Source organism: Polyodon spathula, chromosome 2, assembly GCF_017654505.1.
Source record: "Polyodon spathula isolate WHYD16114869_AA chromosome 2, ASM1765450v1, whole genome shotgun sequence".
NCBI classification, from domain to species: domain Eukaryota; kingdom Metazoa; phylum Chordata; class Actinopteri; order Acipenseriformes; family Polyodontidae; genus Polyodon; species Polyodon spathula.
The window spans coordinates 96,883,380-96,899,913 of NC_054535.1; the positions used below are offsets into that span (position 1 = coordinate 96,883,380).

Consider the following 16,534-nt stretch of genomic DNA (forward strand, 5'->3'; position numbering starts at 1 on the left):
AAACAACGTATTCAAGTGCAACACTGGCATTACTCAGCATGCTGTTCTTTGTTGTGATTTCTCACATAACTTTGAGCTTTTCTTGTATTTTAAACAATCCTATAAATGAAGTAACTCCATTCTTCCATTATGATTTCTTCCTGACACACCATACGATGTTAGCTTGTCATCACCTCGCTCCATTTTATTTTGCAAAGAAAATCTAACAAGCTAGGCTAACTGGCTAGCTCAGCTGCTAATTTAGCTATAACAAAATGACCCTAAAGTTTGTGGTCTTTGGATGTTCATACGGATAAACGCCTTGGTACATGACCACAAACGTGTCACTTAAAGAATGTGTTTCCTACACGTTATTTAAAAACAAAAAAATACTCTGCATCCCTTCCATTTGCAAAATGATTGGTGTCTAACCAGCTGCTAATAACAAGTCAGTTTTCACTGTATAATTGCAGATTGTGTTATTGGTCAGAAACAATCCGTGCAACTCGCTGCAGAAGCCTGGAGTAAACCATACAAACAGCTTGTGTGTGTATTCCTGGATTCATCCTTGAATTTGTATATTCGATCAGCAACACCAAAACAGCTTATTCTATATCCAATTCTGAGAAATGTAAAGTACAGCCCAATACATTTCTGCGGTTGCAGTTTAACACAGTGCCATATTCATGAAGTTTTAAACAATGAGTTATTTAAATAGTGTTATTTTAAAACTGTTTTAGAATCATATATTGTAAGGTCAATCTTCAGAGTCAAGTATATATTTTGGCTTGTCATCAGTGTAACACAGTTTCCTGTGGGCAGAGCTAATTTTAATTTGTATTAGTATTGCAGGTTAAATGTGAATGTATTCATTTAATTAGCATTGTTGTGTTCAGTTTTAGTTGGAATAATATGAGATATGAAGTAGCTTTTGAGTTATGTACTTCACATCTGTAATCAGGTTTGAAAGCAAAATCAGTACCAGCTTGTCTTATGTTTGTCTTGATATGTGAATAGAATAAATGCTGTACAGTTAAGTATAACCCCTGAATGTAGATTCAATAGTGAGGTTTAGACTTTGGTGTTGAGCCATTCTAAGATACATTTTTATGTATGAAAAAACAAGGCTGCCCTATTAAAGCTGAGTGAGCCCAGTTTAGATTATTTTGAAAGGACACATTCACTGTTAGTAAGTCATGGCAGTTCTGTTTCTCTGAAAAGTACATTTTAGAAAATTCCCAAGATTGTGTGCCTTGTACTCCAGGAAACAAACAAGTAAAAAATGTAACCCAAGATACAATGCCTTTGGCTTAAAATTTTTTACATGGGTCTGTCAAGAAATGTGCTTGTGAAAATTACATTTGAAGACTATTTCAAGACAATGACAAACAACAAAGCTCTGGTGAAATGATGGTTTATTTATAATCCAAAGCCTGATGACAACAGTAAAGAAATGGAGGGCTGGCAATGCACAACATTGTGTATTGCACAGTTCAATAAACAATGGGTTGCAGTCCCAAAATAAGACACAGTTAAATACACACACAAAACACAGACACGGCCATAAGTTCAAAAACGAGTGCTGTAGTGCTCCGTGGTAAAATACAATTTCAATCCGTGAACAATAGTGCAGTGTTGTCCGGGTTTGTGCTGGCCTTAAGCAACAGCTCCAGATCGTGTTAGCCGTCTAATAACCCCATGGTTAGCGAGTGTAGCCATTTCTCCTCCAGTCCGTGGTTACCACATCGCTTTCCCTCTGGAGCAATGACTTAGTGTACCGCAGCTGTGCCCCCTTTCTAGATAACCGACTTCCACCTAACCCTGGGAATGAACTGTCAGGCCATCCAGTCCAGGCCACTCTGTTCCCTTTATACAGCACCCTCACAAGTCAGAAGAGAGATTTATCACCAATTCTGTCTCTGTCACACTCCCTCAACGCTCTCAGAAGCAAAAGAGTGTTTCTAAGTGAAAACTTGCCAAAAAAGGAAGGTCTCAAATATAGTGATATTGGGGTGTAGAGTCAATCAAATGGTACATTTATGTTTTTTTCCCCCCATATATATATATATATATATATATATATATATATATATATATATATATATATATATATATATATATATATATGTGTGTGTATGTATGTGTATATGTGTGTATGTGTGTGTGTGTGTGTGTGTGTATGTATATATATATATATATATATATATATATATATATATATATATATATATATATATATATATATATATATATATATATATATATATATATATATATATATATATATGCATACATACACACACACACACACTCAAAAAGCAGTATTTACTAAAGACATATACCTATGTGTGTTATATCTTTGGTACACTGTTTTTCATTTTAATAAAATGCGGGCTTACCGTACTAAACATGGCCAGTGAATTCAGATTCTATATATCAGCTCAGCCAAGAACCTCTGGCAACAGCAGATGTAGCCTGGCTGGCTATGCTGTTTTTTTTTGTAAAATTGGAACAGTTCCTGATGTACACAACACAAAGTGTTTTTATCCTCTTATGATATTTCACAATCCCACTCCCATGACTTCCTTGACTTTCAGTTGGGATATAAAATTGGAGACATTTGTTCAGGTATTGTGGTTTGTATTTTAAACTGGGTTATATTACTTAACATATAGTACTATAAGGTTTTGAATACACATTCATATCACTTCCAGATACCCTTGAACGGACTTGTTTGGTTAGCATATGAAACAAAACTTTTTCTTGCACTTTTTTTCTTGCAGTTACATTTTTAAAGGGTATTGCTGTGTTTAACTGTGTATAAACAATTTTATGTTGCTGCATTTTACAATAACTTATAGTTTCCAGAACAATACTGAAGTGCAAATTGTATTTTTAATACTTTAATATTGTATTTTAATTGAATGGCTCTTTTAGGCTTAATAAATAACATAGTCCTTAAAGTGAATTACCCTATTGATGTCTGAATCTGAATAACTTTTCTTTGTCTTTTTATTTTTCTCATACTCTGCTAACCTAAAAAACTAGCAAGGTCCCCTTCTTGTAGGATTTGGTTTGAGATTTATTGCTGTGAATGTGTGCTGCCTGAGTCAGCTGTGAGAGCTCTCCTGCTGGTGCCCACTCCTTTCTGATGGATAAGGAGCAGCTGGGAAGGTGCTGTTTCAGGCTGTTGCTGTTTAAAAAGAGATATGTACTAGCTAGTATTGGTGAGGGGAACTGAGTCACATGACTGCAGCCACCCTACCCCTTGTCACAGTGTGTAGAAAAGTTGAGGGCCCTTATCCAATCATGCTTGGAATGCTGCTTGTCATTAGGGCTATTTCTGCTGTCTGTCGCTATTGGTCTGCAGTGCTAACAGTTTGGCAGATGGGACACTTTTTCCTCAGTGTTTGCAGCTTTGTTTTTTTAAACTGTGGTCAGAGCCTCTCCTGTTGTTGTGGTGTCTGCTCCTCTGCTGAACTCGCTGTTCATTGAGAGGCTGACATGGCCCACCGTCTGCGGCTCTACTTCGGCTCTGGGCGCAGCAACACAGCCCCGGAGATGGAAGGATTGGCCGGAGCGCAGGAAGATGACTATGCCATGACATTCCACACTCTGCCCCGGAGGAGTGGCCCTCCCCCTTTTTCTGATCCAGGGCCTCCCCTGCTGGATGAAGCATCCCTGAAGCGCAGCTCCTCGATGTTCATCCCCCAGCTCCTGAACCAGGTTGAGCCTCGGCCCACAAGGAGTTCCTCCATGCAGATCTCCCTGCAGCGCAATGCTGGCAGTGGGGAAGACAGAGAGACCTCGGATTCTCCTCAAGAGACCTTTCTGGGTCCAGCACCAGCCTACGAAGAGCCTACAAGAAAATGCTCATGGCCTTCAGGCATTTCTCAGAACAAGGGTGCTTTGCCTAGGAGTCTACCTATGGGCACTGTACGACTAGCTAGCGAGCCTGAATCGCAGAACCACAGGGTTTTTTGTGTGGTTCCTTCAGACTGCCAAACTGGCCGCACAACTCCAGAGGTGACAAATGGGGGCCGGCCTGGAATAAACATCGGAGGGGTTCGCATCCACAGAAACTCCTTGGGGAGTTCAGACATCCATCAGTTTCGGATTCAACCTTATGGCCCAGAAAATCAGAAGGCCTCACAACGTTGGTCTCTGCAACCAGACTCCAGTAGTGACACTGGAAAGTGTTGTTTTGTTATGCAGCTCCAGCAGAATCAACCTGGGATTCCTGAGGTGCCGCATGAGGAGTCTGGGAACCTGGGCTTCACTGGCACAAAGGGAGAGAGGGTGGTAAGATACCCTAGACTAAGGCTGGATAGGAGCATTTCATATCCAATCCAGCCCCGGAGCGAGACGCCATGCCACGTTCCTGGAAATGCCACTGTAAACGGGCAAGAGATGGACAGCAACAACCCGAATTCAGAAAGTCTGAGCACTAACTCGGAGGAAGGAGCCTCTGCACAAACACAAGGCTGTACCGTCAAAATTAGACAGGAGCAAAACAAGAGGCAGCCCCAGTTCAGGATTTCTTTTTCCCGGGGCTCGGAAGAGCAAAATAAAGCTTCCCCACAGGATATAAATGGTGGAATTGTACATGCCAGAATCAGCCCTCAGGTAGGCCGTTTTAACGAGTTTGCTCAAATTATTTATTATTATTATTATTATTATTATTATTATTATTATTATTATTATTATTACTACTATATACTTTTTTCTGCATTTCTTCTTTTTTTTTTAAAGGCCTTATAATATAGTGTATATGTTGTAGACTTTAATTGGTTAATGATTAAGCATAGTAATATCATCATATTAAAATCAAATGTTTATCAAACTAGATCAGAGTTTAAAAAAAAAAAAAAAAAAAACATAAATGAATGATATGTTTCCAAGTACAGATTTAAATTGCGAACACACTATATCCATATAAACGCTGACATTGAACACAAATTAACTGTAGCCACCTCTGCTAAAGAGCTTTTCTGTTTGTTTCATTAGTTCTGTAGATGTTTATCATATATTTTATATATTTGGGGGCCCTCTTCAAACAGTTACTTTCATTGAAGTTTATTCATAACAGTCTTGTTTGTAGCCACTTGATCGAAGTAATTGTTGCTAATATTTGTGTTTGATTCAGATTTTCTTACACTTAAACACATTTCAGTACAGCATAAGCACATGTGCTTTTCTGAACAGTCCTGGAGCTACATTTGCTAGTCTGGCTGTTTGTTTTTTATAGCTGTATGTGTGGTTACTATTGTGGGTAGCATTGACAAACTTTTTAAAGGAAGGGTTGCACGAAATAGTAACGGAATACTGGCCACTTGGGGACTTCAAATGAGACTTTGCTAAATATAAATATACTATATAGTAAAATAGGCTCAGCTGTGAAAACAGGATCACTAGAAGGGAGCTTTGCCTTTGGTCCCTGTTTGAATACCACCCCACCCCCTTTTTTTCTGTCTTCGTGTGATTCAAAGATACTGTAGTATACTGAGACAGCTGCAAACTACAATGTGACCATGTGATGACTGTGCATCTTTTAAACTTAATACCAGCAGTAAAGCTTGGAAAAGTCTTATTACATAGAATCTTAAAGGTCACACAGGCAGTAAAAACTCAACTCCAACTTCAGTCATGTGGGGCTTGGCAATCAGGCTGGATCAGATGAAAGAGACCTGGGTTGGAATTGTACAGAAAGTTATTTTTTATATTTTATTTTAAATGAGGACTCTTAAGTTTTAGTAACATTGTTCAGTTCTAATATAATTTTTTCATTCTTTGGTATAAATACCTTAGTAATGTGTGTATAATTGGATTGACTGGTACACCAGTTATTAAAACAGGGAGTAATAGTGGAGTGTCCTAGAAAAAGTCACTGTAATATGTCATCTTTAAAGGAAAGTTATGTACAGTGGGAAATTAACCCCAAAGCAGACTCATTCAAATGATGTGTATGTGTATTTATTTAGTGAACCATCTGAGATTAGTATGTTTCAATCACTTCCAGTATGAGACCGTCTCGCAAAAGCAGGTCAATTTTTACGATATGTCCTTGTATGACAAAAAGTCCTCTTCAGAAAATGATAGTGTCTGTTGCAATCTACTGACCATGTTCATGCTATATATAAATGCTTTTTTTAAATTCACTATTTATTTTTTTTATAGAAAGAATATACACACGATTATAGCCTTGTTTTTACTAGTTGAGCCCATATTTTCTCTCATTTTGTATCTTGATAGTTCTGGAAGCTTTCAAGTCTCATTGTGCTGTAAGATAATCAGTCTGTAAATTCAAATAGCTGCTGTAACTTGGAAACTCATCTGCAAGTCAGATTTGGCATTTGAAAGTTACATTTCTACTTGGCCAGCACATCTGTCGTTGTCAATTCCAGTTTTAATAAATAGAAAACAGGAGCATATAATCAGCGAAAAGGGAATCAGATACATCAGGTGACTGCATTATTATTACTGTTCGAACTTTTCATAATATTCAGAAACATCCGGGTTTAATGACATCCTGAAAAATATGTTCCGTTAACCTCTCATTTGAAGTGTGTTTATTGAGGAGCATCTGTTTCTTATGTATGGAAACACAGAGACAAATGTTAAATGTAGACTTTGTTTGACAGAACTCTTGTAGATTCTTCCAGTGAAGGCTTATATGTGATTGATGTCAAGTGTGCCTGCTGGACTCCAGGCAGCAGCTGACACAGCCTTATTTATCTGGAGAGAAAACATTCATGTGGGCGTCTGCAGTCCTACTGCTACTGAGTGTTTATGACCTTTGCAATAGCTGCTGCTACTGCTTTATTCAGAGGCTCGTTGCGCAGGATGTGTGTTGTTTGAGAGAATTTCTCTTTGAGGTGAGGGGTGGCACTGCAAGGTTTTAGTCCCTGTTAAAGAACACCAACACCAACTCCTAACCCGTACCAAACATGGGAATGTGGGCTATAATTGAGCCATATGCACAATGAGACGCTCCCAAACCCAGCATTTGAAACTCCTGAGTACTTTGAAAATAATTTGGATCTCATTCAATGATAGCATTATGTTAAAGTAATTTTCCAAGGAGAAAAGCACTTTTTAAAAAAATTGTTTGTTTTAGACCTTGGCTCCAAATTAGACATATGGCTTCTCTCCTGCTTTTTCTCCTCTACTGTGACTACCTCTTTCCAATTTACATATTGGAACTGTAATATTAGTTGACGTGCTGATACACAGGCACCTCCAAAATATTGGCACCCTTGATAAAGATGAGTAAAAAAGGCTGTATAAAATAAACAACACAGGTAATGAGCTATACTGTAATTTTTCAACATGTGGAATATATTGTTCTTTATTAATGATTCAAGGGAATCAACCAAAATTACACATTTCTCAAATTATAAATTTATTTCCAAAAAAATTAAGTGTGACAATTATTGGCACCCTTGTTTTCAGTACTTTGTGCACCCTCCCTTTGCAAGGATAACGGCACTGAGCCTTTTTCTATAATTTCTTATGAGATTGGAGAACACATTGGAAGGGAGCTTAGACCATTCCTCCATACAGAATCTTTCCAGATGCTTGATATCCTTCGGTCCGCGCTTATGGACTGCCCTCTTCAATTCAAACCACAGGTTTTCAATGGGATTCAAGTTCGGAGACAGATGGCCATTACAAAATGTTGATTTTGTGGTCAATTAACCATTTCTTTGTGGATTTTATTGTGTGCTTGGGGTCATTGTCTTGCTGGAAGATCCATATGCGGCCAAGTTTCAGCCTCCTGGCAGAGGCAACTAGGTTTTTGGCTAACATGTCCTGGTACTTGATGGAGTTCATGATGCCGTTAACCTTAACAAGGGCCTCAGGACCAGTGGAAGCAAAACAGCCCCATAACGTCAAGGATCCACCACCATATTTTACAGTAGGTATGAGGTTCTTTTCTGCATACGCATCCTTCTTTCGACGCCAAGCCCACCACTGGTGTGCTTGGCCAAAGAACTCTATTTTCGTCTCATCTGACCATAGCATCCGTTTCCAATCCAGGTGCCGATGGCGTTTAGCAGACTCCAGGCGCCTGTATTTGTTGGTTGCTCTCAATAAAGGCTTTTTTCCGGCAACCCTTCCAAATAGGCTATTGGCATGGAGGTGGCATCTAATTGTAAATTTGGAGACTTGGTGACCCCAAGATGCAACCAAGTTCTGTAATTCTCCAACTGTAGCCCTTGGATTCTTCTTTGCCTCTTGAACCATCTTCCTCACTGTGCGTGGGGGCAAGATGCACTTGCATCCTCTGCCAGGCAGATTTACCACTGTTCCGCTGGTTTTGAACTTCCTAATTATTGCCCTAATATTGGTAAGTGGTATATTTAGGTTTTTAGCTATTTTTTGTACCCATTTCCTGATTTATGAAGGTCAACCACCTTTTTTCTCTCTTCACTTGTGAGTTATTTGCCTTTCCCCATGGTGATGGATGACAAATGGATTTTACGTGCGTGTTACCTCATTTTTATATCCCATTGAAACAGGAAGCCATGAAAGGCCACAATACAGTTCCTTAAGACGGGGTGTACTTAAAAAAGTACAATGTTAATGCAGATTTAATTTTTTTTTTTTTATAAGAATCTTTAGGGGTGCCAATAATTTTGACACCTATCATTTTGAGAAAGAACAAATTATTACTTTGTTAAAAATAAACGTTTTCTCTGAGCAATTGTATTAGTATAAAAGAATATGTATGCCTGTATGTACTGTGAGGCAAAAAAAATTCTCATGGAATAAGTGTTTCAAAGTGAACAGTGTAGGCATCTTGTGTTCTACTTTTTTGGGAAGGTGCCTGTCCTAATTGGTTGGTAACATATCTGGCAGTGATCTTTTTGTATTGCCGTTTTGTATGACCTCACTTACTATTCACAGGACAGTAGCAATCTGAGACTGAACCAATCGGCCTCCAAGGCTGGGAAGCAACCGATACTTGAGTATAAAATCAGTCACTGAACCGCATTATGGAGCAAAGAACTCAAACTGAAGGACTTATGAATGGGAACTTTATTTTTTAAAAACTGACGATTCATTGGATAGAAAGAGAGTTACTTGTATCTACTGTCAAGTGAGTTCCAGTATCATAGAAGTGCATCTAGTCTGCTGTACCACCTGCGTACTAAACATGCTTTCACTTCCCCAAATACACTTTCTATTAGTTCTTCTGCTACAGACAACAACAACACAACAACAAATAAAACCTGTCAGTTTTGACAGAGCACTCTTTGAGAAATTCAGGGTCGCTGCAAACAGATGAATCAAGCAAAGTACCATACTGTAACCAGTGCTGTTGCAAAGTGGATAGCTACCAACTGCAGATCCGTTAACATTGTAGCTTTGTTTTATTTCAATAACCACTTATTTTAAACAATATTATTTACAATTATGGAGGATATAACCATTACTCAGTGAATGATTTGTTTTATTTAGGCAATTTCAAGTTATTAATAAGAACATTAATTATTATTATTATTATTATTATTATTATTATTATTATTATTATTATTATTATTATTATTATTATTTAAACGGTAATGAAAAACATCAATTTATGAGTAAAGGAAACTGATAAATTTAAAGTGAGTAATAAACTGACTACACTTTGATTTTAGCAGTTGGTTCAGACAATTTAACAACACATGCTAGATTGTAAATAAATATAAAACTAAAAAGAGGAACCAACAAATAGGACCAACAAATTAATTGTATCAATTAAATATGCAATTAAAACCAAGATTAACTGAGATAAAATAAAAATATAATCTCCAGATTACTCACGATATATTTTTGTAATTACTTGACAGCCCTAATATACACAAATCTGATTTTTTTTTTGATGGGGTAATTAAGTACTAATCTCACTGCTCAGTGGGAGGAAACCTCCCTGCTGTTGGAGGAAACCCCTGGTGGTCCAATTCACTGTTGGGCAAAGATATTTCATAGAGAAGAATGAACACAAGATTCCACTGCAGCGGAAGTCCTGTTGACATTGGCTTTGTCTGCTGCATCTGTACGGTAGAAATACATATTATGTTTAATCGTGAAAAATCTTGAAATACCTGTTTTAGACCGTGAAATGCCATGAAACAATACACAAGAGGACAAGACACAAGAGGAATCGAGGGAGGAGAAAAGTCATCCATTAAGTGCAGCTGGAAGGGTTTGTAAGTAGAATCTGACAGAGCTTCGGAGAGCGAATCAAAGCTTTTGTAGCTGCTGCGGCAGAATTGTTTCTTCCAACGGGTACCAAAGAGATAAGGAAGTGGGTATAGGCATGACTTTGAATGCGTTCGAAATGACTACTTTCATTATCCAGGATTCCTGGCCAGATGACTTAATCCTTTGTGGTCCTATGTCGGACCAGGTCCAACATTACAATTTTCCCTTTCCAGTCCGATGTCGGACCCTGTCCGACATCACCAAAAAGACGTAAAGCACAGGTCTGTAGTTGTTTTTTCTCTGGAAAAAGCTGAGAAAACCTTTCAATGGCCGAGTGAGACTGATAGGAGCCGAATGAAGCCGAGAAAAAGGTGGATCTGATCTATCCATGCATAGAGGAATGTCTGATGGAGCGTGCTTTTACTGTGAGGGCGGAACTTCCGGTGGCTGGGTTCTGCGTTTGTGTTGGAGGGGTAGAGACATTGGCGCCAATGATATGGATTGAAACAGCTGAGGAATTTAAACGGTGGAGTTGAAAGACTGAATGAGTTGTCACAATGCCTTACTAACATGAATACATATCCAGTGTAATGACTAACTGAGGAGAGAGAGAGATTGTGTTGCTAAAGTAGAGGAGGGGCCAGATGCAGCAGCTAAAGCGAGTGTGAAGATTGGCAGCTGGACTGCAGGGGTGGGCACTGCGGGAGTGACGGACGCGGCTGTCATGGCAGATGTGTTCTAAGTTAGAAATCCTCGTTTCAAACGTGTTCAGGTGGTCGGTGACTGAAGAAAAGGCAGAGTTGAGTTGCTTGATATTGTTGAATATTTGTAGATGCAGGTCAAGAAAGAATCAAGAGGTGCTGAGGGATTTGGTTGAACAGCGGGTGGGAAATTGGAAGTCTGGAGTGCCCACAGCAGGGGAGGGGTGACCACTGACAAGCCTGGTTCTCTGAGCTGCCGTGTGTGGAGGAAAGCATGGATCCATGTCCTGAAACAATGGAAACAGTTTATCAAAAATATTATTTCTGTTTATTTCCAGTGTGCAGCTTTTGAAGGAGCCAATTTATTATTCTTGCTTGCAATTTCAGGCTGCTAAGTCACGTCAACAGCAGAGGAGGACACTGTAGCAGTACTTAATAAATTGAGAAAATCAACAGCGCGGGAGGACACTGCGGCAGTGCATAGTAAATACAGAAAATCAACAGCGCGGGAAGACACTGTGGCAGTGCATAGAAATACAGAAAATCAGCAGCAAGGGAGGACACTGCGGCAGTGCATAGTAAATACAGAAAATCAACAGCGTGGGAAGACACTATGGCAGTGCATAGAAATACAGAAAATCAACAGCACGGGAGGACACTGCGGCAGGGCATAGTAAATACAGAAAATCTACAGCGCGGGAGGACACTGCGGCAGTGCATAGTAATACAGAAAATCAACAGCGTGGGAGGACACTGTGGCAATGCATAGTAATACAGAAAATCAACAGCAAGGGAGGTCACTGCGGCATTGCATAGTAATACAGAAAATCAACAGCTAATTTAGCATTTTTGGTTTTACAGCAGTTTTATAGCAAATCTAGCCCTTATTATTATATTATAGCCTTTATTGTATAATTTACTCACATTACAATGTGCTTCATAACATGGGGGATTACCGTCAGAAAAAGTTGTATACTGAGGCAAGAGTCCAAGTATTGAGAGGTTTAAAGGGAAAGAAAATTTAGAGGAATTGTGTATCCAAACCCAATGGCTTCAGGGATTCAAATATATGAAAGCACATTTTATTTCTGAAATTACACACACATTATATAGTGGGGAAATTATTTTTCAGAAAGCCCTTGTTTTCTATATTTACTGTAAGTGACTGTACCAAACTGTTAAAAAGCTGTTGTTGCTGTGCTGCTGTCATAAATAGGACACCTCTTAAAAATAAGGACTGTAGTTGTTGCAGGTTGCATCTCTGGGTAACAAGTTTAAAATAAACACTGAAGTGTTTTTACAAAAGCTTAAACTGTCTGGGGGGAAAAAGGGAAAAACTCTTGCGAGGGCTGGTGCCTAAATATGGACATGAGTCATAGGTCAAAGTTGCAGCCTCTTTCTCTGACCAATAAACTGCTTTGTGTCTCACAATAACCATGGCCTCAAAATCAGTCTTAATTATCTCCGGAGATATGTGAAGAAGATATGTGAAGGTGTGTCATACATTCTCGAGAGTGCCGGAATTATCCTGACCTGCTATAAGTTATTCCACCTACTGTGAGTAGCTCATGTTGACTATTGTGACATCTGGCTAAGCTGGTTGAACTGATGATGACTATTGATCTCTCAAACCACCTGCCTGTTTCATATTCTGCTGTACAGTGCACAATGTTCATGGCCTACTTTTACATGTTCTTTAAACTTTTATAATCTGCTGTTTTAATAATTTTGCGGAGGATGTGTATGTTACAGGGATACATTACAGGGTTCTCCCCAGGCCTTTTCAGCTGCCCGGTTGAATAAAACTGATCCGCCCGTCTTGCAGATGCTACTGTGCTTTTGACAATAAGAGCAGATTGTGCTTAGCAGACTAGATCACTTGCACGTTGCTGGGTGGGAAAAAAAAAATCTTGGAACCACATGACAGCTGTGCTACGTCTTGACACAACATTTAACCAATCAGAGTTGAAGGGGTGGGTTTTGTATGTCAAGCAAGGCTAAAACGTTAAAATGACTGCTAAAAATATAACCGATTATTTTCAAAGCAAAAATAGTGGCAATGAATGCAGGGTTCTCAAAATATGCTGGCGATTGGCACAATCTACCGCCTAATACTATATTTGTTACTTTATGAAAAATATTATTATTTTCGGGTATTACCATTCAATCTATTTTTTGTCATATTATTGTACTGTAAGATAATGTATAGTACATAATGGCTGTACAGATGCACCAAAAAAGTATTCCTTTTGTTATGATATCATCATAAAAACATGTACCCAGGTGCTTGTGAGAGATATTGGGGTTTCATGTATAGAGGCTGTACGTCTTTATGAAGAAAGGCGTGATGGGATATCAGCGGAACACTTGTCAGTACCATTATGTAAAAAAGAAATGGTTAAAATGAACAGTTGTATTAAAAAAATGTAGAACAGCGAAAAACAAAAATAGACATGCATTAACAAAATGCCCTGAACACTTAACATAAAGAAAACAATTTAAATTAAGCAATAAGCTCAATAATTAATCTAAAAGGGAAGTGAAAAAGTTGCTTTTTTTTTTTTTGTGAACTCCAAAACCTACGTTATCTTTCCCCAGTCAAATTGCAGAGTGCCTAAATAAGCAGGGTCATTTACTATAATACAAAACAGTCATGAAAAAGAAAATGTAGAACGTAAAAAAGAACAACCAGATATTCTTTGTCATATTGTATATTTAAGGTAAGGTAAGTTTATTTTTCCATTAAAAGTGCTGCCGGCTATAACGTTCTGTCGCCCAGCTGTACAGAATTCCTGGGGAGAATCCTGCAGTGTGTTTATATAATATCATATTGCATGTGTGCTGTATAATTCTACATTGTTGTTTCTGCTTAGACCAATACTTATCATGCTTACTAACTAGTCCTTTTTCAAGCACTTCTAAAAAAATAAGCAGGGGGACAGAATAACAGTCGCACATCCCAAATGGTAATTTCTAAAACCACCTTTAAGTGGCTGAAAAAGGATAATCAATCGTCTAAGCAGAAAGATGATAAGAGAATATTAGATGATAAGAGAACACACATAATCTGTTATAGGATATTAGGTAAAAAAAAAAAAAAAAAAAAAATCAAGATGGTACATAGTATCCTTTAGTGTTATGAAACGGTTTAAATAACAATTTAAAAAGTAGTCTGTCAGTTATCTAGCTGCGTCACAAGCAGCACACAGGCATCCCCACAGCTGTTCAGCACATTTCATAGGTATTATAATATTACACTTAATTGCAGATCCACACCCATCATCATGTGTACATCAGCATCTCCAGTTTGGCGCAACCTGTGTTGAAATTTACACCCAGACTTTATCTTAGCAGAAAAAGCAGAACGAGTATCAAGCAGTTTTAATGCCTCTTCTGTTACTTCCATAAGGAGTTCTTATAAAGGTTAAGAAAAGAAAGGGATCCTACGTAATTTAGATAAATATCACTTAAAATTTTAAAATGCAACTTTGTAAAGGTGTAGAATGTCAGAGTTGTATTAACTAATGTGTTGTTCTTGTTGTTAGATTCACTTTGCACTCTATTTCAGTCCGTGCATCCTGGTTACTTTAAGTAATGGAGCTTTGAGAATGATATCTAATCTCAAAGTACATCTGTGTAACCACTAACCTGCAACACTAGTGGATGAAAGAAATGCGTTAGTAAGAATATCACACAGATAACTCTCAAACCCATGCCCAGTTGCTCCTTGAGAATGAGAAGTTGGACTAAAGAAATTATATTTTAAGATCTTGTGATATTTGTAATTGAAATTCAGAAGAGACTGGATATTAGCAGTACAGAACCTTCCTTATTCTCAAATTATTTTTGATTTTGATTTAAAACTGCGGCGTCCAACAGGCATGTTTCAACACAGATTACACTAGAGCCTTTGTCAATAGTGTTAGTTTGATGTTTTTCTGACATACATTAGTTAAATGTTGTTTTAAAAGTATGTTTCTTTCGGTTAGGAAACCCACTACATATCGAAATATAAAAAATAGATTGAAAAGTCAACAGAAAACAACCCAACACCTGTTTTAGGACTACAGCATATCAGCTTGTGAGTGTGTTGCTGTAAACGTCATGGGATATAACCTGTTTTGTTTCGTCAATACTTCTTTTGTGCCTTGGGACCTGGTGTTATTCGACAGCGCCAAAATAAATATCATGGCAGTCACTGATGCCTTTGTCTTACCCACCATAATAATTATATAAACTTATAAACAAGGCACCCAAGAGACCTCTAGTCCAGCTGTTTCTCATTTTTAACTTGCATTGTGTTGACAGGCCTGCAATACAGCGGACTGGCTCCAGTGTGAGCCAACATACTTTACACTTTGGTGGTCCAGTACTTCTCTGTTCCCCTTTGACACAGTGGGTTAAAGTTCGTCGAAAACTTAACAGAGCAGTGACAGGGTTGACTGGCAACTTTGGTTTGGTTAAACTAGTTGGTTTGATTTTAAATGCAAAACCTTTGAAATGATATTTGTGGAACTCGCAGAGCATTTACTGAGAAAATGTAAGCAAATCCTATTATTGCAGAAGCATGGAACCCATAATGATACTTTTGTACCATACTGTTTATGATGTTGGGCGGTGGGTGGCTTTGTTCAGGTCTTCAGAAATGTTACTATAAGTATTTGCTACTTGAAACTAAAGCATATATGTTCAATAATCTAATCTGAATTACTGTACTTTCAAAGTCAAATTAATTATTTTTTTCCTTTTACTGTTTAAAGGGTTTAATCTTGTTTTATGTTATTTTTGTATGTGTTAAATCAGCAGTCCATCCAGTGCACTGTCCCCATTGGAATTCTCCTTCGAGCTAGGCTCATTTGCTTTCTGCTCTTGTTGTACAGTAAATGGATTGATTTGTGAAGCAATCAAAGGAACTTTTTTTTTAATGGAAAGTGCTATCTAACTGTTGTAAGGTTAAAAGATCTGAGCACCCTAAATACAAAATTAATTATGAATATGCCTGCTGCAAATGAAACAGCTAATATCACATATCTTAAGGTACTGTAGATAACTTATGACCCATGATTTAATTGGGTGTGACATTACACACATGATGGATCATCTCTGCCAATCAGGTTCCAAGTAGAACGGTCATTATCCCACCAGTATATACCAGGTTAAACAGCGGTTTTACAGCAGCATAAAGTGATCCAGTACAAAATATAACCTAAAAAATATTTTAAACTTGTCTATATACAAAAACTAATTTGTCTGGTTTCTGATAGCATTAATATCCTCCGCAGTGGGCATTATCTCTGTGTAATTGACCTTATTTATTGTTTGCATTGGTCTGTCTACACGGTTAATTAACTGCTAGTTATGTAAACTGTAGGTTAATTGAGAAGGGTAGTGTTCCAAATGTTTACCTATGACATGAATAATAATACTGCTTCAAAGCTGAGTTCCTCCTCTCTGCTTTGTGTATCAAATGGAGTCCTGAAGAAGTACTTTGTGTCCTTCAGAGTCTTCACACCACAAACGCCTCTGGCCCTGATGCTCTGGATATTAATCTGATTTTGATCAAAACAGCAGGTAAGCCAATTGCATCACCGTGTTGATGACTGGTTTAATATTTTGCTGATCACAGGAAATGTCCCTTGAGCCTGAAAAGCAGCCAAAGT

At 38.0% G+C, this 16,534-nt stretch overlaps 1 protein-coding gene across 16 annotated transcripts in view; it reads left to right on the top strand.

Annotated features, from left to right (window-relative positions):
* Positions 1–16,534, top strand: part of LOC121304555 (E3 ubiquitin-protein ligase NEDD4-like) — a 155,473-nt gene that overhangs the window by 61,514 nt on the left and 77,425 nt on the right. For 6 of the 16 annotated variants that reach the window (XM_041235739.1, XM_041235813.1, XM_041235756.1 and 3 more), the window contains exon 1: positions 3,329–4,605. The exons of 4 other annotated variants lie outside the window; for them this stretch is intronic. In XM_041235739.1, the coding sequence (XP_041091673.1) occupies positions 3,484–4,605 (1,122 nt within the window). In that variant the 5' untranslated portion in view covers positions 3,329–3,483. Of the gene's footprint in view, positions 1–3,323; positions 4,606–16,534 lie in introns of those variants that run through there. 6 more of the 16 variants (XM_041235771.1, XM_041235780.1, XM_041235789.1 and 3 more) reach the window with 3 other exon arrangements.